The sequence below is a fragment of the Ptiloglossa arizonensis genome, chromosome 14, assembly GCF_051014685.1.
Source record: "Ptiloglossa arizonensis isolate GNS036 chromosome 14, iyPtiAriz1_principal, whole genome shotgun sequence".
Lineage (NCBI taxonomy): Eukaryota > Metazoa > Arthropoda > Insecta > Hymenoptera > Colletidae > Ptiloglossa > Ptiloglossa arizonensis.
The window spans coordinates 6,500,642-6,525,734 of NC_135061.1; the positions used below are offsets into that span (position 1 = coordinate 6,500,642).

Below are 25,093 nucleotides of genomic sequence, written 5' to 3' on the forward strand. Positions count from 1 at the left end.
TACCGGAATGCACTAGTACGCTAAATCATCAATTCTTCTGCATAATAATTAAAAGTAACACTAATACCAATACACATAACATCAAAATACGAGTAAATTATGTGAATACTCCAACTCTGAGCGAATACACGAACAATACTCGTGTGCCTGAATGTTTCATTGGAATTCGAAGCTTTTGAGGGAAAAAATGTTAACGTGTCAATTTCATTACCTTTTCAATGCGCTGTACATATTGTTCCCTTGCACATTTATACTATAAACTATATTTTTATCTATTTATTTTTTCATAACTTTATTGCACGTAATTGTAATAAAGCAATACAGAGAACATAAAGATAATACAAGATTAAAAATGATATGGTCGTAATATAAAATATGCTGACCATCATTCGAGCAACAGTTTCATAAAAATTACTATCACACTTCCAGTGCCTAAATGCAACAGCGAATCAACTACTCAGGCACTCAAAGGATTATCGATGAACTTATTCCTTTTTCGTGCACACGTATTTCCAAACCTTCCACGATTTTACAAACAGGCTCAACTCGTGATACGTAACAACAAAATGTGAATATTGATTTCCCACATTTTGTTAAGGAATTGGGATCCCTACACTGCACGCTCCCATGGATACTAATCAACAAGGGGAAATCGCGATAGTTAAGCTCGAAACATACATTCTTCCGCATAGTGTTATTTTCTGCTACTTACTGGAATTCCTTAGTTTAAATGCTTGCGAAAGTAATTTTGTTCATAGGTTTCTTGAGAAAAATACCAAAATTCCGATTATTAAATACTTTTTCATGTATTTACTAATATCTGAAAAATTGTAACTTTTTTAAATGTAACTATAAGTGTTCTTGCAACCGCGTAAGAGGATATCTGTTAATTAGTTTGCCATTGTAAACAACAATTTTTAATTAATTAAATCTACGTGATTCGCGAAATCAACAATCTCGATTTTAGCAAGTTTCTGTAAACATTTTTAGTCGGCATCATGATGGACATGGAAATGAACGCTGGCTTAGATGGTGTAAGTAAATATATATTTTTTAATATTTTATAATGCATTTATCTTGAGGAATTAAAATATTAAAGCACATTATTTTTTATTTAGAATAATTTTATTTTCAAAGTATTTACTTATAAATCAGAAATATTTTTCAGTATTTTAAACGATTGAATTCTTTACAAATTACTTTTCTTTTTCTTTTGTTCCGTTGCTCGATATATTAAAAAATTTATCTGCAATGATCGATTCTTCAAATCGACTCCAAGTTGAAAGTTACTCGTTTTTTGTTTCCGGTAATCGTGCGTGATTATAGTGCCGTGAAATAATATTTAATTAGTTTGCGTTCAATTCTGGTGAAATACAAGTGTAATTTATTAAATCGTATATTATATCGAAAATCAAGTTTTTTAACGAGTCGGTAAAGATAATGGAGGACGAGACGAACGAAAAACAAGATGAAACAGCAAAGCAAGCCGATGATGTTATTAAAATTGAATTATTTCAAGTATCTATAACCTAACCGCGCGACTATTAGCGGTAAGAAATTTTCCAAGATAGTCTTAAAAAATATTTCGCAATTGTATTGAATAGTACACCTTAATTTTCATTATAAATTGTATTTCATTATTGTAACGACAATTTTTGGTCCAAGACTTACGCGTGAATATTTAAATACACTTTTTTTTATTAACTCAATTAAAAAAAGAACTAAACTTTTCTAAGACTTCTTTAAGACTAACAAATTTAACAAACGCCTCAAGAAGAAAGGTGTGTAATTTTTACAATTTTTATCTTCTACACGTACGTGCAGTCCCTAATGAAATAAATTACAAAATCTATCAATAAATACAGTATTAAAATCCCATAACGAGTCCATCGACGCATGATCTCGAGTGTGAACAAGAAAATAATGATATTACTCTTTGTCATTGTTTGGAAGAAATTGATCATAAATTTAATCGCGATTAATATTCACGCGTCAGTTGCGCGGCTAGGTGATAATGATCGTAAAAGTGTAACGAAGGATACGAGAAGAATATCCTGTGAACGTGGCGGAATAACACGTTTCAGGATGATGGGAGTGAAATGAGCGAAGCCACATCGGATGGGAGTTCGGCCAGCAGCACGTTTTGCGCCCTCGAGAGGGATTACTCGAAGGTGAGGATCATTTCGTCAACATTCTTTTCATTGAAACTTCAATTCTTCACTTTTCCAAGCTCACGGTACAGTCAGGCCTGGATTAACCCCACCCATTGCAACTGACTTGACTAACTCGTGACTCGCAGGTCACATGCAACCCTTTCTACAAAATGTTCATTCGGTCCTGAATTCATAGCACAAATAGGGAACCTGTTATTTTTTTGTCAATTATTTTGGCCAAATTTTTGAAGAATAACGTAGAATCTGTTGTAATCTTCCAATTGAGAACCGATTATTTACAGGGTGTTTATTACTTATTACACAGACTGTTCCAAAATATGTAAGCATAACTTCAAAGACGATTCAGCACACTAAAATAAGAAAAATAGTTCATATAAACGTACGATATGACTTTGTTCTTATGACGAACTAAATACTTTTTTTATTATTGTTTCGTAACTTTCTTGCCTCGTGTACGATTTTGCTGTCCGTTGTATAAACACCAGTTTATTATTTTCTTCCTTAGGTCCTGAAGGAAATGAAGAGCAACGAGGCGTTGGCTCCATACATGTCTGAATACACCAGGCTCTTTGAGTCTCTCTACAAAGCACATCGAACAGAAAATAAACTATTGGAAACATGTTCCTCGCTAGAGGTATAAAATTATGTATTTTAATTACCATTTACATCGTTTATTTAGATACTATAATTAGTATCAATTGTCAGAAATGCAACACGTTACTCCATTCCTTATTTTTACAAGCACAGTATTATTTACTTTTTCCAACTCAATTTTAACATGTTTGAACACGATGTTACATCTTCAGCATTGCATTTAAGATCTATTTTGGTTTTTGGAACACCGATCGCTTGATCGATTCGATCTTTTTCCAAATTTTTTCGTACGAAAAATAATTTAAAAATAATCGAATCAACGGTAACTCGAGAGTTTGCTGCGATTTCAGACAGCGGTGGCAGACAGTAACGAGAAAATACACGAGCTGTCGCAAACGATCTTGAACAACGTCGGAGAAATCGAGAAGCTGAAGGAGGATCTTCTAAACGCGATAAAGCGGGTCGACGCGGCTCACACGCGTGAACAGAATGCACAGGAGTTGATCGAGAATATGCGATTGAACGTTGCACAATTGAATCAGGAGCTCGAGCAAAAGAACAGACAACTCGCAGCTGGAGAAGACTAGTCTGTATATAATTTTCCTATTTAAATTTGCAACCAAAGAGCTTGCTTGGGGAAATGTGGCCAATAATATATTATCGATCGAAGAAAGTGTTTAAAGTTTCCGAAAAAAATTTCGGGAAATTTATTTCGAGATCGTTCAAGATCTACAGTACATTCAACGGAAACTAACAGTATACTGTGCGGTGCTGAGAAATTGACCTTTGGAAGGGATTGAGTCGAAGGTTTGTTGCTAACAAATAGTAAAAATTGCTCGACATAGTACCACATTCCCCTTAAAGGTGTATTTTGGTGATCCGGTTTTCGAAAATCGATTTCTTTTCAACACTTTCAACATTTCCTTCGATCGTTCGTAACTCGGAAACTAAAGCATACAGAATATTTTTCACTCGTTCCAATATGTAGACTCACTATCTGAAACATGAACACGTATTTCTGAATCACTCTGTAGATTCGTTTGAATTCGTAGCGCCAATGCCGCCCAGCAGAAAGAGAATCTGATGAAGGAGAAGGAGAGGCTCACGAGCGAGATGGACACGTTGAGACAACGGTTGAAGAACATGTCCTACTACACCGAGGAACTTGAGAAAAGGACCTCTGATGCCGATCAACAATTGAACGAGATGCAAGAAAATCTGGATCTACAACTGAGCGAAGTTTCGAAGGAACGAAGGCTCAGACTGAGAACAGAGGACGAGTTGCATCAGGTGCAAGAGGAGCTCAGCGAAAAAGTTACCACTCTGGAGGTAAACTGCATTGTATAATCGGAATGTTTAGTACTGGAGTGAATTTTTCCTCAGAATTTTTAACACCGTCTTAACGTTTATTGTTCGGTTCATTACCTGGTTTGATACCGTTGAGTCTCATATGGGATTACACATGGAATTCAATTTATTTTTCTGTTCTGTAACTTACGTTGATCGTAAGTATTGCTTTAATTCGATCGTTAAAGTCACAATTGTACACTCTTTAAGTTTCGTCGTGAATTAGAATCGTGTAGCTAGAATTTTATCTGCAAAAAGTCAAAAAATATTTAATGTTAAAATGATTCGAATCGAATTTGATTGAGCATGAATTGAAATCTACAATTGGTAATCGTGTGCTCGACGACTGTTGATGTTTGTAATAATATATTTTTACAGTCCGCGAACGCGACCATACAAGCAGCGGCTGCCAACGTAATGAAACTCGAGAGCTTGCTGAAAGACCAGAGATTGTCCGGCGAGAACATGCAAAAGGAGATCAGCAAGCTGATGGTGAAACAATTGAATCTGCAAACGGACTTGGATTACGCGAATGTACGAATTGAAAATCTGGATAAGGATATCGCGGAGAAGAACAAGAAACTGAAAGTATCGAAACAAAACATGAGCAGGTGATTACTGTTAAATTTTTACAAAACTTGCTCGGTACAATTGCACACCTTGAGAAATTTAAGAAAGTGAAATGTGTGAAGGGAGCCTTATCGTGTCAACGAACAAAATAATCACACATCGGAGATAATGTTCATTAGATATAATATGTATTCCTGCGTTTAATACACAATGCAAACTATAAACTAAATGTATGAATGAAATTTATAGAATAATGTATTAAATCTGGATTCCTTTAATTGAAAGATTGCAAGTTAGCTTTCTATAGATAGAGACGAAAAATTGTGCCACGCGTGGGTCTTCTCGGACCCACGCGTGGTACAATTTTCCACCGTAACGTTACAGAATGACCGAGTCCTTGGAGAAGAAACAAAAGGAAAGAGATTCTACAATGAAACGACTGTTGAAGATCGAAACGGAACGATCGAATATGGAGCAGCAGCTGAAGCAAACGATCGCTCACACGCAAGAGACCGAGCGTGAAATGAACTTGCATCAAAAGGAGAACATTGAGAATCAGAAACAGATCGATATTCTGTTGCGTAAAAAGAACCTTTTGGAATGCATTAGGGAGAACATGAACGAAAACATTAAGAACCAAGCTCAAGAAATAATGATGTACGAGTACACCAAGCAAAGGACCGAGGAAAAACTCAGTAATTTGGAGCACGACATAATACAGTTAAGGAGGCGATTGTCCACGGTGGAGAAAGACAGGGACAAATATAATTTCGAGACTCAACATTTAGCGCAACAGGTAAGTTCTGATCGTCGAAAAACTATTATAGGGTGCGAAGAAAGAAGAAAGACGAGATGAGAGGAATTTTAACATTTTTTTGAATGGGAAAAGAAATTTTCATTCGAGTAGAAAACTTTTGAAAACGTTTCAGATATTTAGACAAAAATTTCTTACATTGAGGTATTTGTAAAAATATGAGAGTAATTTTAGATATTCTTAAAAACATGAGGCTTTTCAAATGAAAGTATTGTATCAATTATTGATGGCTATTCAACAAATACTAAAGAACGTAATGTCGTCAATTTTGAAACTTCAGCTTTATAAGGTCGGTACCTTTCTCCCTTGATCATTCTTTTTGAACAACTGCCGCCATCTATACGTCAAGTCAGATACTTCGTGAGTAGGCAAGTAGGATAAGACAGCGTGTGATCCGGCGAGTGGAATGAGATCGTACGTGATCAGACAAGTGAAACAACACCATATTAGTGCGCCAAGTAGAATAGGATTGCAGCGAGTGAATTAAAACCGCACACGAATAATACACGTACTCCTAGAATGTGGTCATAGATGTTATCAGGCATATATAATGCAATCAGTGTATTGTTTGGTAAAACCAATTTAAATTTCGCACTTGGTCGGCTCAAAAATTAATTCGTACCGTTTAAAAATTCAGTTTTACATTATTCGTAAATAATTTCTCGTACCTCGGAAAAATAAATCGAGAACGGAACATCGTGCAATCTCCGTGCACGATGATAACGAGGCATCGACAGTGATTTGTTAATTTGTTCATTATAATAGGTCGAAGACTACTTAAGCGAGATCAAGCTGAAGCAAGTCGATATCTTCAATCATAAGAAACGGCTGGTAGAGTCCGAGGCGAGGTACAGGCAACAACAGAACCTGTTCGAGACCCTCCGTGCGGAAAGGAACTCGTGCACCAAAAGCCTAACGGAAGCGCAGGACGAGATACAGGAGCTGAAGAACAAGCTGAAGGTACTTAACCATCAGATCGAGCAGATGAAAGAGGATATCGTAACGAAGGAAACCAGTCTGATCAAAGAGGAGTTCCGTAAGCTGGATCTTCATTTCTGATAAACACTCGATCCGTGATAACTAGAACAGAAAAAAAATTGTACAAGACGAGTTCAAAAGGGGTTCAAAATTTTTTTAAGTTTATGTAAATAGCCATATCTCGAAACTAAGAAAAATTTCCCAATTTGAATCCGGATGAAAGTTTCGAATAACGAACAAAAGATAAACTTTGTACTTCTTCCAAGAAAATTAAAATTTCAATTACAGAATGAAACACTTCACGATATAAAAAATTACAATTTTACGTCGCGAATAAATCGCTGTATATGTGTCTTTTACTCGAATAAAATGTTGGTCGATCTTTGGATGATAGAAATGTCTCTCAAGCCGCCATTTGTGTTGCAGTTCGTGGACGAGTGGAGAAAGAGAAGGAGAGTTTGAGATTCGAGTTGCAATCCACCCGCAAGGGGGTAACCGAGTTGAAACGCGAGATCGAGCAGATGAAGCAAGAAGAGAAAAGTCTGAGACAGGTGATCCAACGAGCCGAGTTGGATATCGGGCGTCACAAGAAGGACATCGACAACGTCATGAACGAACGGGACATTCTTGGCACGCAATTGGTCAGAAGGAACGACGAATTGAGCTTGCAGTACAGCCGAGTAAAGGTGTTGCACGGAACCCTGCAACACGGACAAACGCAATATAATCAAAGATTGGAAGAGATCAGACTGTTGAAGCTCGAGGTGCAGAACCTGAGGACAGAAAAGGTTCTGTTGCTGAAGAATATAACGAACATGACCGACCTGCGACAGGAAGTCTTCCATTTGAATCGTGACTTGACCAGAGAGAGATTGAAAGTTATGGCGCTGGAGGAAGAAGTGCAAACACCGTTGAACATTCACAGATGGCGAAAACTCGAGGTACCTTTATTAATATTATCGTTATTGTTATTTCATTTATCGTTTAATACGATTCTCACGAATTTATTCGTCTCTTAGAGCAATTCTAAAATACGTAAAATCATTTTGAAATACGTAGGACTAGTACCTAAAAGATTTTTTATTTAACGAAACTTTAACTTTATTTAACTACACTCGAACGATTCGTATGGAGTGTAAAAATCACGCTTCATTTTTGTATGATTATCCAACTTTTACTGTGTATGCGTATTCACTTTAACAATGTGATATATACATACAGAGCAAAATATATGTGTGACATATATAATCGCGCATAAAAATGTATTTATTGTTATTATCGGTATGGTCGTTAATGCCATCGTTACGATCTCAGCAATTATCATCGGTATTGGTGTAATTAATATTACGTGTCCGTTAAAAATATTTTTAAACGCTCGTTAAATTTTTCCAGGGTACCGATCCTCCTACTTACGAACTACTCACGAAAATCCAAATTCTTCAAAAACGCGTGTTGAAGATGTCCGGCGACATGATCGACAAGGAGAAGAAAATAAAAGAGACCGAGAAGTTGTACATGAATCTTCGTGAAATTCTATCGAAGCTTCCAGGACCTCAGATGATGGTTTCGTTGAACAAAACTCAGAAAGCGTTGCGCGAAAGAGGACGGAAAATGAAGGTAGGAGAACAGATTTCTAGCTTTCACAGCAATAAATCTCTGTCACCTGTAATTTTTTTAAAATACGATTAAACACGAATTACAGACATTTTTTTATTAATTATGAAAAGTATATTTACCCTTGGATATACAGAGCGTAACATTTTGGCTTTAATAATGAACGAAAAAACATTTTCATAATTTTTTCTAAAGAATACGAGCCTATGTTAATGCTTAGAGCTACGTTCGTAGTCTTTCTTCTCTTTTATAATGGGTAATTCTCTTGCCAGTAAACTGAAAAACAATGTTAGCGACTGAACACCGTATAATTTCGTGCGAGTCTTGTTTTTAGTTCACAGTGTTACAAATCAGCAATTCTCGCTGTAGTATTACTCGTTTACGAAAAGAAGGCACGTAAAGCGACAATTTTCAGTGTATGATCGCGGAGTTGAGCACGTACGAGATCCAAGTCGGCGAGTACAGAGTCAACATGGACAAGATGAGCGGGCAGATGAACGAACTGAAGATGAAGTATTTCGTACAGAAGAAGAAGCTACAGAAGTCCAAAGAGTCGAAGCGAAAATCGACCAGCGAGCCCTTACTTCCGCCGGTGAACAGGAATCAAAAGAAATTCTACGGTGGTGGATTCAATATGGCGACACCTACGCCACGAAATTCTTTCGTCGTGAACTCTGTCTGCACATAAGCCGATCTAACGAAAATACAATAGTACATTTTGCAGAATTTCTTCACATACCTTTTCATCCTCCGACTTTCTCGAAGATCGAGTAACAATGGTAATTTGTTCGTTCTGTTTTCCATTTTACTTTTCGAAAGCAACAAAGTTTCTGGAGGCATTATCAGTGGATTTTGAAACCGGCGATTGCGAATTGCGCGAATATCGTATTGGTAGCTTAAAACACTTTGGTGAAATTTGAGTTTTTTATATGCAACAAACAGTTTTTGATTGCTTCTTTATGTTGTATAAATATCACATATCTATATACTTACTTCATAAAACCCTGTGTTAAAAATAACATTCTTATTTATTGTGTATTCATGACAAAAGACATACAATGTTCGAACACGAAACTTTTAATCGAGCAATGTATACATTGCCTCCATATATAGTAGTTTTGTCGCGCCACAGCGGCACAACGTCCAAACTACTCGTTGCACCTGTTGGTACAACAGGAATGTTTTAAATTCTTCACTGTTAGATGGCGCAACAAGTACTAAAAAGTAAGTACGGCGCAGTCTTCTAATCAAAATGTAAATGTCTTCTCGTAATGAAAAAATAAATTTAATTTTATATTTGTAATAATCATTAATATTTTGAAAATTATTTATAGCCTAAAGAACTAATAAAAAATAAATTTGAGTATGTTTAAGTCATGACCTTCAAGTAACCCTGGGACCATTATGTCCAATACAACGATTTGGGAATTTTTTATTTAATACTTGAGCCACTGCTCGTGAATAATAAACTTTGTTATCTGGAAACTTCGGACAATATCAATTGCAAATCTTATTAGTAAAATAAAATGGAAGTAAACAAATTTATATTATTTATTTTAGCTATGAACTTAATTATAAATAAATAAACAAATAACAATTAACGTGCTATCAATAACAATAAGGTATATTTACTGAAACATAAAAATATCAATATACAACAAAAATTGATTTATACTTGATGTGTTAATGTACAGTATTTTCGAGTATATTTTAAAGTTGTTCAACACAAAATTAATAAATTTCAGTTATTGAATTCAAATGTTTCGAATTAGTTTACTTAAATGTTAAATAATAATTCTTGCATATGCTGTACTTTGGTTGCAAGTTGCTGTTTACGTGAAATTCTATCATTGTACTTTTTAATGAAGCTATACATCATTTCTGGAAAACTATAATTATAAGTATTCAAAATATTTAACGCAGAAGAACAGTAGTAATGTCTGTAGATATATGCAAGTAGGTGTGTATGAAGCGGTAGATTGCGGAGAGTGTTTTTGTTTACCAAGCTGCGAAACACATAAATCTTCACAATCCTCATTTTCGCATATATCGCAAAGTGTAGCTTTCTGTGGTTCATAAAATACTCTTGCTCTTCTTGCTAAAGGTACCAAAAAATTAATTAAGTATTAATGAAGTCAATTTTAAAAAGATTCAATAATTATAGATATCTACCAAGACTAGAGAGCTACTTTTATTGTAAGTACTATAAATTAAAGATATTTATTTAGCATTTGAATAACTTACACGAATCATAATAGTCATATATGGAAACTGGTACTGGTTTCTGTTTTGCCACTTTGTGCGTTCTAAATGCAGATATTGTAGGGCAATATTCCTGTCTATCCATCTGCAATATATTGTTCACTTTAAATTCAGTTTCAAATTGTTCAAAATAATGTATAATATATAATAAATTTTTCTACATACCTTGTCAAAATATAATACTACTACTGTATCTCCATTTTTAGTTTCTACACGTTTCACGTTTTGTGATACTTCAAGGCTGGGTAATGAATCTCTATCCACGGTAAAACCAGATGGTAAACTAACTTCCATCACAACCATATTACTTTCATTTGCTTCTTTTGTTGGAACAAATCTGTTTTGTTTTTTAAATGCGTTTAAATCATTGTAGGTGATATTTATGAAACTTTAAATAAACTGTAACATACCCTGAGCAAATAGAAACTTGTAAGTGATTAGCATTGGAGTTTTTATCAACTTGAGGATCCAAAGTAAAGAGTGGCCATGCTCCAGTTACATTCAAATTGTATTGAAATGAAATTTGAACTAAAGCAAATCCATTTCCAATGGCTGTTATATTAACCAACCGTGTTTTTCTAGGCAGCTACGAGTAGTAACAAATATCAGGAATATTAAACACAAGTTGCGCGTAATTTGAACTCACCACTTGTTTCTGAAGTATCATAGAATTATCAGGATTTATATTCATGTGACTCTGTCCACCTCCTTCATACATAAATGTTATTGATATAGAATTATTTTTTGATGCTAGTTTTTCACCTAATTTTGCCAAAGCTTGTATTCCAATTACTGTATCCTGAAAATATTATTAATAAATTATTCAAACACTATAGTAGTATCATTTCATATTTATTGTTATAATATTCACCTGTGTGGATGCAAAACCACCTTCAGCATTTCTCTGTTTTACAAGCCACTTCATTATAGCGATAGAATCAGTAACAACGTTACGTCTGAGATAAGTTAACAAAGTATAGGATGTCATTTCAACGTCAACAGGTCGTGGTAGAGAATACCATGGATTCTTATCATCTTTCGGAACAGGTTTACTCCACCATTTAAGATCTTCTTTAATCATGGCTTTCGATTCTAACAAATTAAATGCAGTATTCTCGTACGGATGTTTTGCTAAATTTAAAGCATATGTGCAAATACTCAAAGCATATACATCATCCAGATCATTCATATTACGGATAATGTAATCAATTCCTTTATTTATTGTATTTCTGTATTTTCCATTAGAATTCTGTAGAAAAATATAACAACTTTAATTAAATATAAAAATCTTCTCACTTAAGTTAATATTTATTAAACTTACTGAGTTTTCAAGAAAAGCAATGAGAGTGAATGCTGTCAATGCAAGACCTTTTGCGGCTCCACCTTGCATATCGCGATGACTGATTTTTCCTACTTCGGGGAAACTTCCATTTGGATCCTGATTATTCGATAACCATTGAAAAGCTTCATCTATTATCCTATCTTCAATTGGAATGTATTCCATAGCCTGTTTGAAAGCCTTTGCTACAAACGCAGTAAGCCTAAAGGAAGACAAAATTATAATGTAACAAAAGATATTATAGTATTTATAATCTTAACAAAATACGTTAATGATTTATATAAAGCATACCATGTACTTCCACTACTATCTGACATGCCAAATGCACTAAACGATCCATCATCATGCCTGTAAGTTAATTCTCTTTGATAACCAATTTCCATGTACCTTAAAGCCTTCCCTTGTACTGCTTGCGTTAACTGATTTGTATTCTAAAAATAAATTTTCATATGTATAATTGGCTTTCGGTCTGTAACGAATTAAATATTTTTTGTTGTATTATACATTCATTTACTTTAAGATAATTTAATATCATTATGTTCGGAACAAAATTCAACATATTCTGCTCTCCACAACCAGATGGCATTTTAATTAAATTTGCCAGGTTCAGAATACTTGGGCCCAAAATATCGCCTAATAAAAACATAATGTAAAGCTATTAATTGCCTTAAATTTACTAAAATACAAAATAATCAATTTATTTCAATAGTACATTTTAATAATCGGGAGGCTTACCTACTGCAGAGATTTCAACATGCTCAGAACCCAATACCGCATTTTTAGGTATATCGATTGTAAAATTAGTTGATACACTGGATGTACTTCTAAGATCCAAAAAAGTAGCTTTGTTTACATACTGCGTTTCTCCTTCAGCCTGTGAATATATTAATAAATAAAAATTAATCCTTATTCTTGATCAGGAATAGATAAAACAATACCAAATACATTACTTTAACAAGCAATTTGCGCTCCACACTGTCACCAGCCAATATAGTATTTGCGGATGCTTTAATTGTAATGTATCCCAAATCTCTAGGAATGATCATGAAAGACACACTAGCACCAGAATTAGCTTTCACTTCTACTTTCTTCTTACGGTATAATTCCAATTCTGAAATATGTAAACATGATTAATGTTTATTCTATGATAAATCCTATAGTTTGAATAATAAAATTTATCTACTCAAATCTTACTTGGTACATCATGAACCTCATTGGAAATTTCTGCAAAATCGAATTGACCCTCATGTGTTAACAAAACTTCAGCCTCTACAGCTTTGTTCATGTAATTAAATACTACAATTTGTATTGCAACAATTTCTCCTCGAATTACAGAGTAAGGGAGATCCATGACAATGAAAAATGGCCTAAAAACCTTTAACTGTAAAGAGATAAATTTTTTTTATTATATTTTGCATTATATAAATTTCTATATTATTTCCATTTTGCAATTACCTTTCGCGGCTCTTGTATAAGACCTAGTCCATGCGCATCATTTACAGAAAATGCAGTTAGCACCCATGATGTGATTGAATCAGGTACATTTCTTTTCAGTTCGTTCTTTCCATCATACCTAGTTTCAATGTGCACACTTATTTCTTTGTTTTAATTTTACTTTCTTTATATATAAAAGCAATATAATTTATGGCAAACGTACAATTTGATTGATTAAAAAAGGAAATTTATATACCATGATTAATCTAAAACAGCTGGCTAATATTATAAGAAATTAATGAAGAAATTTGCTTATACTGCAATAAATTTGTCCACAAATAAGTCATACATATAAAATGATATTTGATAATAGTCGTATTTTACAAAAACTCAATCACCTTATTAAAATTAAGCAATTTATTTTATATAGAATGCAAGAATGAATGATTGAAAATACGATATAAAATATGATGCAATGTAAAATGCATAGAAAAATAGCAATGATATGTTACACATCATCACTGCCGATGTATACCAGTCATACACGAACACCCGGAACATCCCAGAGCTTTAATTTACACAGAAATCTTTTGTACAAAACGAAGCAATAATTACATAAACGTTATTCATCAAAGTACGTATATAAAGCGTGTACATAAAGCTTTGTAAACTGAAAGTATATGAGATAAATACCCTGAAGAGAAGTTTGTAAAAAGCCAGGTGTTTAAGATGTCATGCATTAGGAATACACGGGGCTTATTCCAGACAGGAGGTGGGATGCGAGAGAAGGCATAAGGACCTGCCAGTGGTGGTCTTGTTGCTAGTTTGTGCGTAACAGGTGGACCAAGGTCTGGTCGAAGTGTGGATGCCCCATGAGGCGAGCCTGTTATTCTACCTTCCAGTATTCCCGGTTGTCCTGCAATCCAATTCTATATATTGTATTATATCAGCTCGACCAAGAAAAAAAATGAAAGAATAATATAATACTACTACAAAATAAATTTCTTATTAAACTCCGTTTAGAATACATTAACAAGAGGAACTTGTTCTGTGATCTTTGTAATTTTTAGGAATCAACAGTAATGATTCCTACTTTTTAGTGTTATTAGGAGAGTAAATTGCAGACAGAAAAAATGAGATGTAATAAAGCCATTACCTCGTAGCGTGAGTTACATAAAGCTACTACTAAACACATATTCCCCACTGAATAAGTATTAATAACATAATTTTGAAAACAGTAAAATATATATTAAGAGATTTCAAATGGTTAATGTGTAGTATTAGAGTAATATTTGTATTTACTTAATGAGTTATAGATTAACAAGTATTATTAGCAGGTAAAAATTTCAATGGCATTACCCAGCATCAAGCGTTTGCCAAAGCCAAGTTTCAGGAAAATTCTTGCGTACTTTCATCTTCTCTGATGGTAATACAATTGAACTTGAACCTCCAGCAGCAGTTGGAAAGGCGACCTCTAAACCAGATCTGTAGTATACTATACAGACATAAGCTTTGTTAAATGATAAATACCTTGTCTGATCAGTTAAAGAACTGATAGTAACTATTATATGGAATGCTGGGCTTGAGGATATTACTTTCATGCTACGTTACAAATAAGTAAAACATTGTAGACTAGGTTACTACATCAGAAAAATATTCAGGATCACGAATAATGGGGTGAGTAAATTAATATTAGTAACCAACTTAATAAGCCATATAAAAACTTGTTTCAGTTTACTTACGGATTGCAACATTTTCGTGAACATATCCATTTGTAATAATGATAGCACCACTTTCCTAATAAAGAAATATATAGATCAAAACTTTTAATGAAAAATAGACAAAATTTTGAAATAAAAGTAATGATTTATTTACACCAAAAACTTCCTTTGCTGTAGCTGATCCAGGACTCCATAGATATTTATCAAAAACTGAATCTGCATATGGTGACTCTTGTACTGTATCATATGATTTTAACTCTTTGTATACTTGTTCCTGTAAATAAACAAATTATGTTACAATGATTTACAGTTTTAATAAGATCTAAATTAATTAAAGTATTTAAAAATTACTTACATACGAAATGTCATTGCCAGACTTCAGTAAAATGGATCTCTGATCTACACCTAATAATCCAACATATGAATTCGGTTTTGAAGTAATGACTAAGTTGACATTTTCTCCTGGTGCAACTTCTTCAGGTGCTACTTTAATATCAACCTTAAACAAAAAATATAAAATTAATATTCAAATTTATTAATTATAATTTTTATTGTGATTTAATTCCTAATATTAACTTACAAAATTCTGAAGTACTCCTTCAAGTTCTACATCCAAAGCATCTGCAATAATTTCTCCATCATTTCCTATGTAATATACAATTACATGTACAGTAGGAGCCATAACATATGTTGCCAAAAATCTAAAATAAAACATTGTATTCCAAACTTTATAAGTAGACAAACAAACTAAATGACTTATGCTTAAAAATTGATAAATATTTACTTAAATGTTGCAGTGTATTTGTTTTGTACATATATAGAACCAGCATCCAATATATCACCACGTCCAAATATTTCATAACTAATATATTTCAATGGAACTGTGGAATTTACTTCCATTTCAACATCTCGATTGACCTTAGATAGAAATACTATTTTTAATATCGATTTTAATATATCTAAAATAATTCACAAATGTTCATACCGTGGGTTTTTCAGTTTTTAAAATAACTTGTATGTATTCATTATTCAGAGACATAGCTTGATTTGTGGATGGAAACCACTCGTGAAGATTTAGATATTGCGCCTATTTATAAGAATTTTCATTCATTAGTTAACAAATTTATGACGTTGTAAGAATGTTTTAATTGCATGTTAAATATTTGATAGATTTATTAGTCATTGTTGAGAGTATTTATAGTATTTATAATGATATTTTTACCTCAATAGTTAAAGGAAGTGAAATGTTATCCTTGCTTCTTGGTGGATAGAAATCTAATTGTACCATTCCATTATCATCTAGCATACCAGTAATACTGGTGTATGCAGACTGGTTATAAGTGTATCCATACATTATCATAACAGGATTTTTCTTATCTCGAACTGGTGATCCATCGTGGTATGTTAATTTTATCTGAACAAATTCTCATTTATAAAACAATTTTATATATTCTTATAATCTAATAAAAATAATTCTATACACATACAAACACTGTATACTTTAGGCTAGGTTTATAATACTCTGATGTTTTTATTAAGTCCATTGTATATTTATACTTATGCAATGTTATTTGCATAGAAGTATTTTGTCTTCTACCAGTTAAAGATTCTTCCACTGCAACATCAATCATAACTGGTCTCTCATAGTCATCAGTTAGTCTATGGAAAATGTGTACTGTGTTAAAATATTATTTTCTTTAAAAAACGATTAATGTTGTACTTCTCAATTATACACACTTAAGTTCAGATAGAATGTCAAAATCAACTGTCACTTTTCCATCAATAGGAAGCACTTTTCGTACAGGCTGTTGATAAATTGGTTGAATAACACCAGAAAAAATGTCAGGATAAGCCGTAACTGTTACTTCACCTTTGACTGGTTTGCCATAAGTATACCTAAATGATTTGCACTTTAAAATGAATAATTTTGGTCATCTTTTTAACGAAAATATTAAAATTTGAACATTAAATAACATCAAAGTCTCTGCTACTGTTGTGGAGAAGAAGAATTCTAGAAATAATCTTTGACGCGTTTATAAAAAGTTCAAATAGAAAAATATAGGTTTGTCTAATGATTAGAATTCACTTACTTGGCATGAATTGTTGCAGTGATCTTTGAGTCTTTAAATGTAAAATGTTTTGGAGCATCAATAGTTACTTCAAAATTAGGAAGAACATATTCAGCAACTTCAAAATTTTTTTCAAAAGTTTGATCACCAATATTAGCAGTGATTTTCCAAGTGCCTAAAACTGGTGATTCAGACAATTCAATTTCTCCATTAAAAATTCCACGTGTTACGGGTGGACGGATCCATTGTTTAATTCTGTTTCCTTTTCCATCCTATACAAATTTTATACATAATATGTAATGTAATCTTATAACTGAAGCAAATTAAACAAACTTGTTTAATATAATGACATTTATCCAACAATATTTACCGCAATGTAAATATCTATTAATCTTGCAAGTGTAGGTCGAAGTCTAGAATTCAATAAAATGCATCTAAACATGACTTTATTCCCAGGTTTATAAATTGCTCTGTCAGTTTGAATGAAGACAGAGTAACTCTTATGAATGTATACAAGTGGTTTGGAACTTGAGAACTCTATTTCTGATAGACCACGTGTAACTAATTGGTACTTGCCAGGTATAATGTCCCCAATCTAGAATTTTTTAAATAATTAGTGAATGGAAACTGTTTTTATTATGGAGAGAAGTTTGAAACTTTAAATAAATTCACCTCCAGCCGTATGATTCTTGTAGAATATGGCTGTACACGTACAACTTGGGACACATTAAATTTTTCTCCATTGTCAAGCAATCCATTTAATTCAATGGACATTGTTGATATTGTTGATATACCAGTAGTACTCACTGCTACATGATATTCTGAATCAGGTCTGACCACTTTTGGCGCAATTATGCTATAATACCTTTTAAAAACATTAAAAGAATGAAGTTGAATATAGTAGCATAATATTTAATGTTTAACATTTTAAATATTAATCTACTAAAATAAATTAAGTATATATATGTATATGGATATACGTACGGTTCTGCAATTACGCTTGTAACAACGCAGAATAGAAAAGGAATGTGGAACCAATTCATTTTTGTGCCTTCTGTAAAATTCATATTAATGTAACAGAATAAACTTATATAAAATATGTATATATATAATAATTACTGTTAGTTTCTTAATGAAAATTATAAAACTATAATTTAACTTTGATTTCTCCCAAAATAATCCATCATTTTAATAAATAAAAGTATTTATATTAATATATAAATTACTAGAATTATTTCAATTCATAAAAAATATATTAATATTGTGATTAAATACATGATATTATACAAAAATTGTGTAACACAGTTATTGTCTAGTATACAATTAAAGATATTGAAGTAAGATAATCCAAGATCTGTGACATAAGTGCGGCTGGTAATTATTTTGTAGCTGGTAATGTCGTTTTACGTCTTTAACGTCGAAAATGATCGGCTTGCATTCCCGTCATATTATATACATACATACATACATACTGTACATCATCGTATTGTATCTTTTTATATATATATTACGCACAAATGTATAGGACAAAAATATAAGAAACTTTACATATTTATACATTTCGTATATTTAAAAAAAAATATTACATTTTTTATATCCTACATGCTGCATATCATTTCGAGAATGAGCATTGAAACAAAAAAGTTGAAGAGAAAAATATAAACTTGAGCTGACTGTGGTTGGACAAAATTATAAGTTAATCAAACAATGTTGTCTTATAATTTAATCAGACAATTATCAAATATCGCATTAATATTTAGTGAGATCTTCTTTTAGTTGTAAAACATCAAAAAACTATTTTCGAATTGTTTTTTCTTAATGCGTTCCAATTTTGAATATTTTCTTTTAATTCGTTACACTTTTCGATAAGTCACCCCAAACATTTCAATGATAATTAGGTCGAGTGAACGAACGGGCCATTCTATAACTTTCACACTTTTTTAAATGAAATATTGTTGTACAGCTTTCGTGGTACGAACAGAAGAAGCATTATCTTGCTTGAAAATAGTCACCACGTGTAATATAACCTGCACACTTATTTAATCGTATCTATCAATTTCATATACTTCAGGTTATTCCTATGGCGTAATACAAAATTTATTCCTGTCTTTTCATGATAATCAATATCGACCCGTATCATTACACTATCGTCATCCATTTGACGGTGACATAAACGTAGTTCTTTTTATCTTAAATTAAGGAAATAATAACGTCATCCATCAGAGCCATATAAGTTGAATCATCTTTCGTCACTAAAAATTATTCATTTCCACTTTTGCAGCTACTCGTAAGCAAACATCAATTATGCTGCTTTATGTTATTCCATTAAAGAAGGTTGTTGTTTTAATTGTGTTTGCTTTTTCATAAAATACGATGTACGTTTTTTAAATTTATTTTCACTTCTCTTAGTTTTCCCATAGACTTTTGGATTTTTCAGTACGTTATACACAACGCAACGACTTCTATTTAATAATTTCGAAATTTTACTAATTTTATACTTTTCTGACCGCAACAGTATTATTTGGTCAATTTCACTCTTATTTAACTCTTTTCCATAACCCATTATTTCTTTTTTTTAAATAAATGTACTTGTATTACAAGCAAATAACTGTTACTTCTACTCGCAGTTGAACAACTATTGGCAGAAATCGTAAGATTGGAAAATAAGTTAGGTGTCTTATGACTTTGTCCCACCAAAATTAGCTCATGTTTATATTTTTTTCTTTAACTTCTTTGTTGTATACTCTACGAACCTATGCTTTTGTGTTGTCATTCTGGACATGATGTGTAACATACAGGGTGTATAAAATGTACATTTTCTTGTTTCAGATATACGAAACATATTTTTCTAATATCATAAACAGAAAAAATGGGAAAATCAAGTGGATTTCTCTGAAACCATTATACAATCTTGTAGTTTTTAATTATCGAAAAGGAAACACCTGAATAGTAATCATTTTTAAGGACTTGTTTCTGAGAAATTTAATTTTGAAAATACGTTTCGACTCGTCCCCACGGAGTTTATATGCAAGGCATACAAAATCAATTATGAGAACGCATTGTATATACATAAATGTGACACACGTCTATAACGAGATTCATTAGCTGAATTTTAATTAATTTTTGCGAATTATTAATCTTCATTATTAAATATCCAGACACAAATTTTCCTCCTTTCGTTAAGTATCGTATTCTTTAAAGTTGCATTTTACCGACTCTAGCCCAAGTTGTGAGAAAAGAACTTAAAGTGGTCGGTACTGGTGGAATTTCCGCTATGTATATTTACATTAAGAAGCTCCTTGTATTTCGAACTCGAAATTTTGCCGATTTTATCCATAGGAATGGTTCCGGTGCATAAAAAAATAATTTCTGTAAAGTATAAATTCGATCGAATAACGGGTAAACGTGCCTCGTGGGCCTTGAAATTTTACATATAAATGTATACGCGCGTTTCGCGTAATTTTTACTAAAATTGTTCGTCAATTTTTTTTCTTTTCCTATCCGCAACTATTTATGTAGATAGACGATCTTCGAACACACCTTCGCACGAATGTCGCATTCGATTACAACACCTTTTGCAACTGTTTTATCCGAGTCTAGCTGACCAGATCCAGCCATGCGTGTCAGGCTACTCACCAGTTACAGATGGCAGAAATATTTTTTATGAATTTCGTCCGTCTCGCCCGCGGAACGATTCTAATTTGTTAAAAAAATAATCCTTGTAGCATTTAAAGCTCGAGTGGACAACAGAAACACGTGACTCACGGCTCTCGAAGTTTCACACGTAATACAAAGTGCGCACGACTGTTCCTCGAATTCCATGCTATATAAAATTACAATTATTATCTGTCCATCTGTTTATTTTATTGTTCCTCGCGTATACCAGAATCTACTGGATTTTCATGACCTTGCGAAAGTCACTCTGGGCTGCCTTTTTCGAGAAATATAATTTAAATCAATTGAACTTTTTACCACGAACTGGTCAACCCTGGTAAATGAACTGAAAGGGATTAACGATAATACGGTAGAGGGAAGAGGAGATAGTACACGGATGAAATTTATAACAAAGTAGCCTCTGATTATCGTAAACAATATCTGTTATAAATTGTAAAAGTATCGAGGTTCCTGATCGTTGAAGAGAAATGGTAACACAATTGAGGCAAGATACCCGAAAAATAATTCCCGATTCGAAGACATTAAAATTCAATTCTACATTCGTTAGATACTTTTCTTCTTTTTCTAAAAATAATAATTTAATCTGTAAATCTTTGGTAGAATTTGATTTTATTCTATTAGCTTTTCAAGACCGAAGCGGAGACTGTTCGCACGGTTGGATCTGGTCTGGTAGCCTCAGGTAAAACGGTTAAAAAAGCTATTGGAATCGAACGCGCCCTTCGTCCGAAGGGATATTAAAAGATTGTCTACATGCCAGTAGATAAAGAAAAAAAAAGAAACTGATATAATGAGCAGGTAGATGGACAATTTCGGTGTATCATCTGGAGCAGCGGTTTTATATGTAAAACTTCAAGGCCCGTGAGGCACGTTTTCCCGTTATCCGATCGTGCTCATCTTTTATAGGAATTATTTTTTTATATATTGGAACCATTCTACGGAGTGAGACCAAAAATATTCGCAAACAAATTTCGACCACCTGTAGAAGAACACAACCGAAGACTAGTCTAATGTACGTGCATATATTCTTCGAGTAGCTTAAAAATTTACTTGGAAAAACGAATACAAAGGCTTGTGAAACAACCAGACAGTAACAACATCTTTTACGCTACGAATTTACCGTGTACGCATATCTTGTTCGATTGTATAGAAATTGAGTTGAAGCTTAAATTTATCGTATTTTTGCCCGATCGCCGTGCATCGATTAATTATTTCTTTCATTTACGATTCTTGGAATTATTTACTATGCGTACCGCAATATTGTCATTTGCTATTGTGTAATTATAGACTCCGTGTAAAACATCGTGAGACATCGTACCTTCGTCATATTTGGTCATCAATGATCACAACTCGTGATCGTCGCATGCATTTGAAAAATTGGGTATAGCGTTTTCCGTTTAGGGAAAATCGACAATTTGCACTGTATGCGCCAAAAATGGATCGTCGAGCAGTATTTTCGATGTTTTTTTAAAATCGTTACTTTTTGTATACTATTAACGAAGATCTTCTTCTTTGTGATGTAATTATCGAAGGATCGAACAGCTATTATGAACAAGGCAAACCTTTTGATCGAAGAGATTCAGAATGCATCGAAAATGATTGCGATGTTCACGATTGATTCGTTAAACAATAACGAATTTTCATTGAACACGTTTGAACTAATTACCCGATTGATTATTTCAAAATATATTTCACCGCCAACTCGATCGTGTTATTAATTTTTAAATTCTCGAATTATCTTCTTCGCGCAGGTGGCAAGAAAATAGAAATCGATCTATTATTTTTTTTCTTTTTTTTTTTACGAACAAATAATCCACCTCGCGAGAAATAAATCCGCTGAACGTTATTTTTTGAAAATCGTCTGACCAGCGGAATGTGCTTGTTAATTAGAAAGTAGTACGACAGAAGTTTACATCCTGCCAGTCCTCAAAACCCGATTTGCCATCAAGATTCGTGCCGACTTTCGTAATTCGTTCGTAAGTTCGGGAAATATCGACTATTCGTGGCCAGTCGAAGAAGAAGAAAAAAAAAAAAGAAAAAGAAAAAGAAATCACCGACAATCTGTAATCTCTGTATTAGGTGAATTTCCATTTAAGGTAATAATTCGGACCGAGTTCTCCGCTTTATATATAATATGAAGAGCGACGACGAGTCGCGTCATCTGGCAAAATAATTGTGGACGATGACTCACCTAGCCAAACAACCTGTTCACGTGATGTGTTTTAGGATGTTGTGTGTCAGTTTCGCTGGTCGCGTGCGACCGCGAGTTGTACTTTTCTTTCGAAAAACTGCAGATGGAAATATAGAACGTGAAGTCACAACGCTTTCGGTGCAACAGTTAGACGAATACTAACGAGTACCACCAATCATGGCTCCAAGAAACCGAGCAGCGCAGGTTTCCCTTCCTCCTGCCTGTTTTGCTTCTACTATATCTGTCACGTTTTTACCGTTACAGAAGTAACAAGCCAGTGGAGTACCACTGCTGTAAACTCCGGTTGTTAGTCTGCACGAATTTCTACAAATTAATTCCGATGCACAAGTTGCGTTTATAGGAACAACCGAACGTAAACGGTTTCGCATAATGTCGGGATCTTTAATTTAAATTTCTCGAGATTGCACGGTATCGGTTTACATTTCCATACCGGAGTGAAGAAATGATTTCGATACACGTATATGAATATTTCACTACAACAACGCTACGTCAATGGATTGTTTAATAAAATTAGTATCCACGTATTCGCTAAAAGTTTCAACAAAACGATTACTCGGGACGAAAGAGAAAGAGTACTGTTCGAGCCTTTTTTATTTTCTATTTCTTAAAAATTGATTCCTTTTACCGATCAACAAATAGGAATCCATCGATTTTCATAGAAATACCGGAAGACTTGTGAACCACTGCTCTGTATCCTTAATGACAAAAATGATATTCGCCGGATTTCGTAGTCAACCTTGGTGTAAACACCTGACATAGTTTAATGTGTGTCATGTTTAACGATGCACCGACGTGAGAAGCTGTCGCAAAATTTGTAATATACGTTTCTGTACTCAAATTGTCATATGAAATATCGATATTTCCCTGATACGTCAATTGTGTTGTGTACCGCTAACTAGTCGGTTATTATGAATATTTGATTTTTCACGTACATCGTAGAATAGTAATAATAACGATGAGTTGGTAATAAATAAAGTTTAATCATATTTTTTGTAAATATGAAAAAAGGTCCTACTATTGTTATTTCTCGTCAAGATTGTATTTCAGTTTGCACAACGTTTAATAAAACGTAAAATATGCTATCTAATGAAACGCATTGGCAGTGATTTCAATGCTCGCATGTATTGTGTAGTGACGAACTTCCTTGGTAAATAATATTTAAAGACGAAAGGAAAATTTAATAGAAAATTAAATTAAGAAACAAATGAATTTTTACTATTCGTATTTTAGATTTAGAAATAATATTAATATTAAGTTAATATTATTGATTAAAATATTTTTTGCGAATAATTGAAATAATACTTTTTTTAATTAGACATATGTTATTGACTTTCATTATTTTTAAATGATCAAAGTTCATTTAGTTATTGATAAAGAAACAAGTGGACTACTTTTATTTTTCTTAATTTATAACTGTTAATTGCACATTTATTTATTATACTACTTAATTAATTTGAAAATTGTGAAATTACTATAGTAAATTACTAATAAAAGAATTAACTTCTTGAAAAAACAGAGGATCAAAGTAATTTTTATTATAATTTTTTACGAGCGTACTTTAATATCTGATATAATTTAACTACAAAACATAATTGTGCATAATTTCAAATATTATGCTTAAAATGAAAGGCACAAAGAGCTTACCGTATTCTCAAAATTTATTTGCACGATAGGTATTACCTATCTTGTGATAAATTGGATAGAATCATTTTTCCTGAAAAGAAATATTTCTAACATCATTTAATATGTGACAATAAAAATTTGATTTAATACTATGACTCACAGAAATTTGAGTCGCATTGAAAATGCTATTAAACTCAATAGTTCATGGTTTAATCAACAATTAAATATTTTTACTAAAATAAATTTCAATCAATTTAAAAGAAGACCATTTCAATTGACTACTTAGTTGAACTGATTCTTGTATAATCTTGAAGTTGTTTCCAACTCATTTTCACATAATGAACCAAGACCTCTACAGTTTTTTATGTGAAAAATGGTCTTACAAATCTTCCCTACTATTGTTTTGAAGTTTCTAATCCCCCTTTATACAGCTTGCCGAAAACAGAATATCTTTTTACAGATTTCTAGTGTCCTTGCTCCCATTGACCATAATTTGATTCGAGTACATATATTACTTTCTTCTTGTATGTTTTTATTTTTAAATTTCTTTCCATGATTTTTTCAGGTTTATGAATAGTATGAAATTTTTAAGCTTTTATGACTCTGGTTTTATAATGAAACTTTAAATAAATGATAATGATAGATTGTATACCAGTATCACCGGTACGAG

The 25,093-nt window shown here is 32.8% G+C and overlaps 2 protein-coding genes across 6 annotated transcripts; one reads left to right on the top strand and one right to left on the bottom strand.

The window, feature by feature from the left end:
• The first annotated feature begins 1,791 nt into the window (after window positions 1-1,791).
• LOC143154314 (cilia- and flagella-associated protein 58-like) lies at window positions 1,792-9,379 on the top strand. Of its 4 annotated transcripts, none has more exons than XM_076326314.1 (10): window positions 1,792-2,171; window positions 2,680-2,808; window positions 3,119-3,354; window positions 3,821-4,097; window positions 4,494-4,726; window positions 5,070-5,481; window positions 6,265-6,535; window positions 6,904-7,418; window positions 7,870-8,094; window positions 8,426-8,648. In XM_076326314.1, exons 1-10 carry the CDS (start codon window positions 2,100-2,102, stop codon window positions 8,489-8,491), a joined length of 2,436 nt encoding a protein of 811 aa, XP_076182429.1. In that variant the 5' UTR covers window positions 1,792-2,099; the 3' UTR covers window positions 8,492-8,648. The 4 variants fall into 4 exon arrangements, with proteins under 4 accessions (XP_076182429.1, XP_076182428.1, XP_076182430.1 ...); XM_076326313.1 differs by having other exon boundaries at window positions 1,793-2,171; window positions 8,507-9,379; XM_076326315.1 differs by lacking the exons at window positions 1,792-2,171; window positions 2,680-2,808 and having other exon boundaries at window positions 3,225-3,358; window positions 8,507-9,379.
• A 315-nt stretch (window positions 9,380-9,694) lies between these two features.
• Window positions 9,695-22,943, bottom strand: LOC143154243 (CD109 antigen). 2 transcript variants are annotated; one of them, XM_076326186.1, is made up of 28 exons: window positions 22,780-22,943; window positions 17,901-17,970; window positions 17,589-17,781; window positions 17,287-17,511; window positions 16,938-17,188; window positions 16,585-16,743; window positions 16,335-16,506; window positions 16,070-16,261; window positions 15,833-15,934; window positions 15,632-15,765; window positions 15,428-15,548; window positions 15,203-15,346; window positions 15,002-15,121; window positions 14,869-14,923; window positions 13,820-14,042; window positions 13,148-13,265; window positions 12,887-13,073; window positions 12,643-12,803; window positions 12,428-12,566; window positions 12,207-12,325; window positions 11,984-12,123; window positions 11,675-11,894; window positions 11,225-11,602; window positions 11,000-11,152; window positions 10,764-10,939; window positions 10,519-10,690; window positions 10,336-10,438; window positions 9,695-10,189 (listed from the first exon to the last, which is right to left on the bottom strand). In XM_076326186.1, exons 2-28 carry the CDS (start codon window positions 17,957-17,959, stop codon window positions 9,987-9,989), a joined length of 4,419 nt encoding a protein of 1,472 aa, XP_076182301.1. In that variant the 5' UTR covers window positions 17,960-17,970; window positions 22,780-22,943; the 3' UTR covers window positions 9,695-9,986. The 2 variants fall into 2 exon arrangements, with proteins under 2 accessions (XP_076182301.1, XP_076182302.1); XM_076326187.1 differs by lacking the exon at window positions 13,820-14,042 and adding an exon at window positions 14,486-14,621.
• Window positions 22,944-25,093: the final 2,150 nt, after the last annotated feature.

Bases quoted from the DNA above. Each gene is read 5' to 3' on its own strand.
- LOC143154243 (XM_076326186.1), bottom strand. From the start codon at position 17,959: ATGAATTGGTTCCACATTCCTTTTCTATTCTGCGTTGTTACAAGCGTA. The intron at 17,189-17,286 runs GTAAATATTGTT...AAATTTGTATAG, and splicing joins TAATAGATATTTACATTGCG to GATGGAAAAGGAAACAGAAT. The intron at 16,507-16,584 runs GTGTGTATAATT...CATTTTCCATAG, and splicing joins GACATTCTATCTGAACTTAA to ACTAACTGATGACTATGAGA.
- LOC143154314 (XM_076326313.1), top strand. From the start codon at position 2,100: ATGAGCGAAGCCACATCGGATGGGAGTTCGGCCAGCAGCACGTTTTGC. The intron at 2,172-2,679 runs GTGAGGATCATT...TTTCTTCCTTAG, and splicing joins TCGAGAGGGATTACTCGAAG to GTCCTGAAGGAAATGAAGAG. The intron at 4,727-5,069 runs GTGATTACTGTT...GTAACGTTACAG, and splicing joins TCGAAACAAAACATGAGCAG to AATGACCGAGTCCTTGGAGA.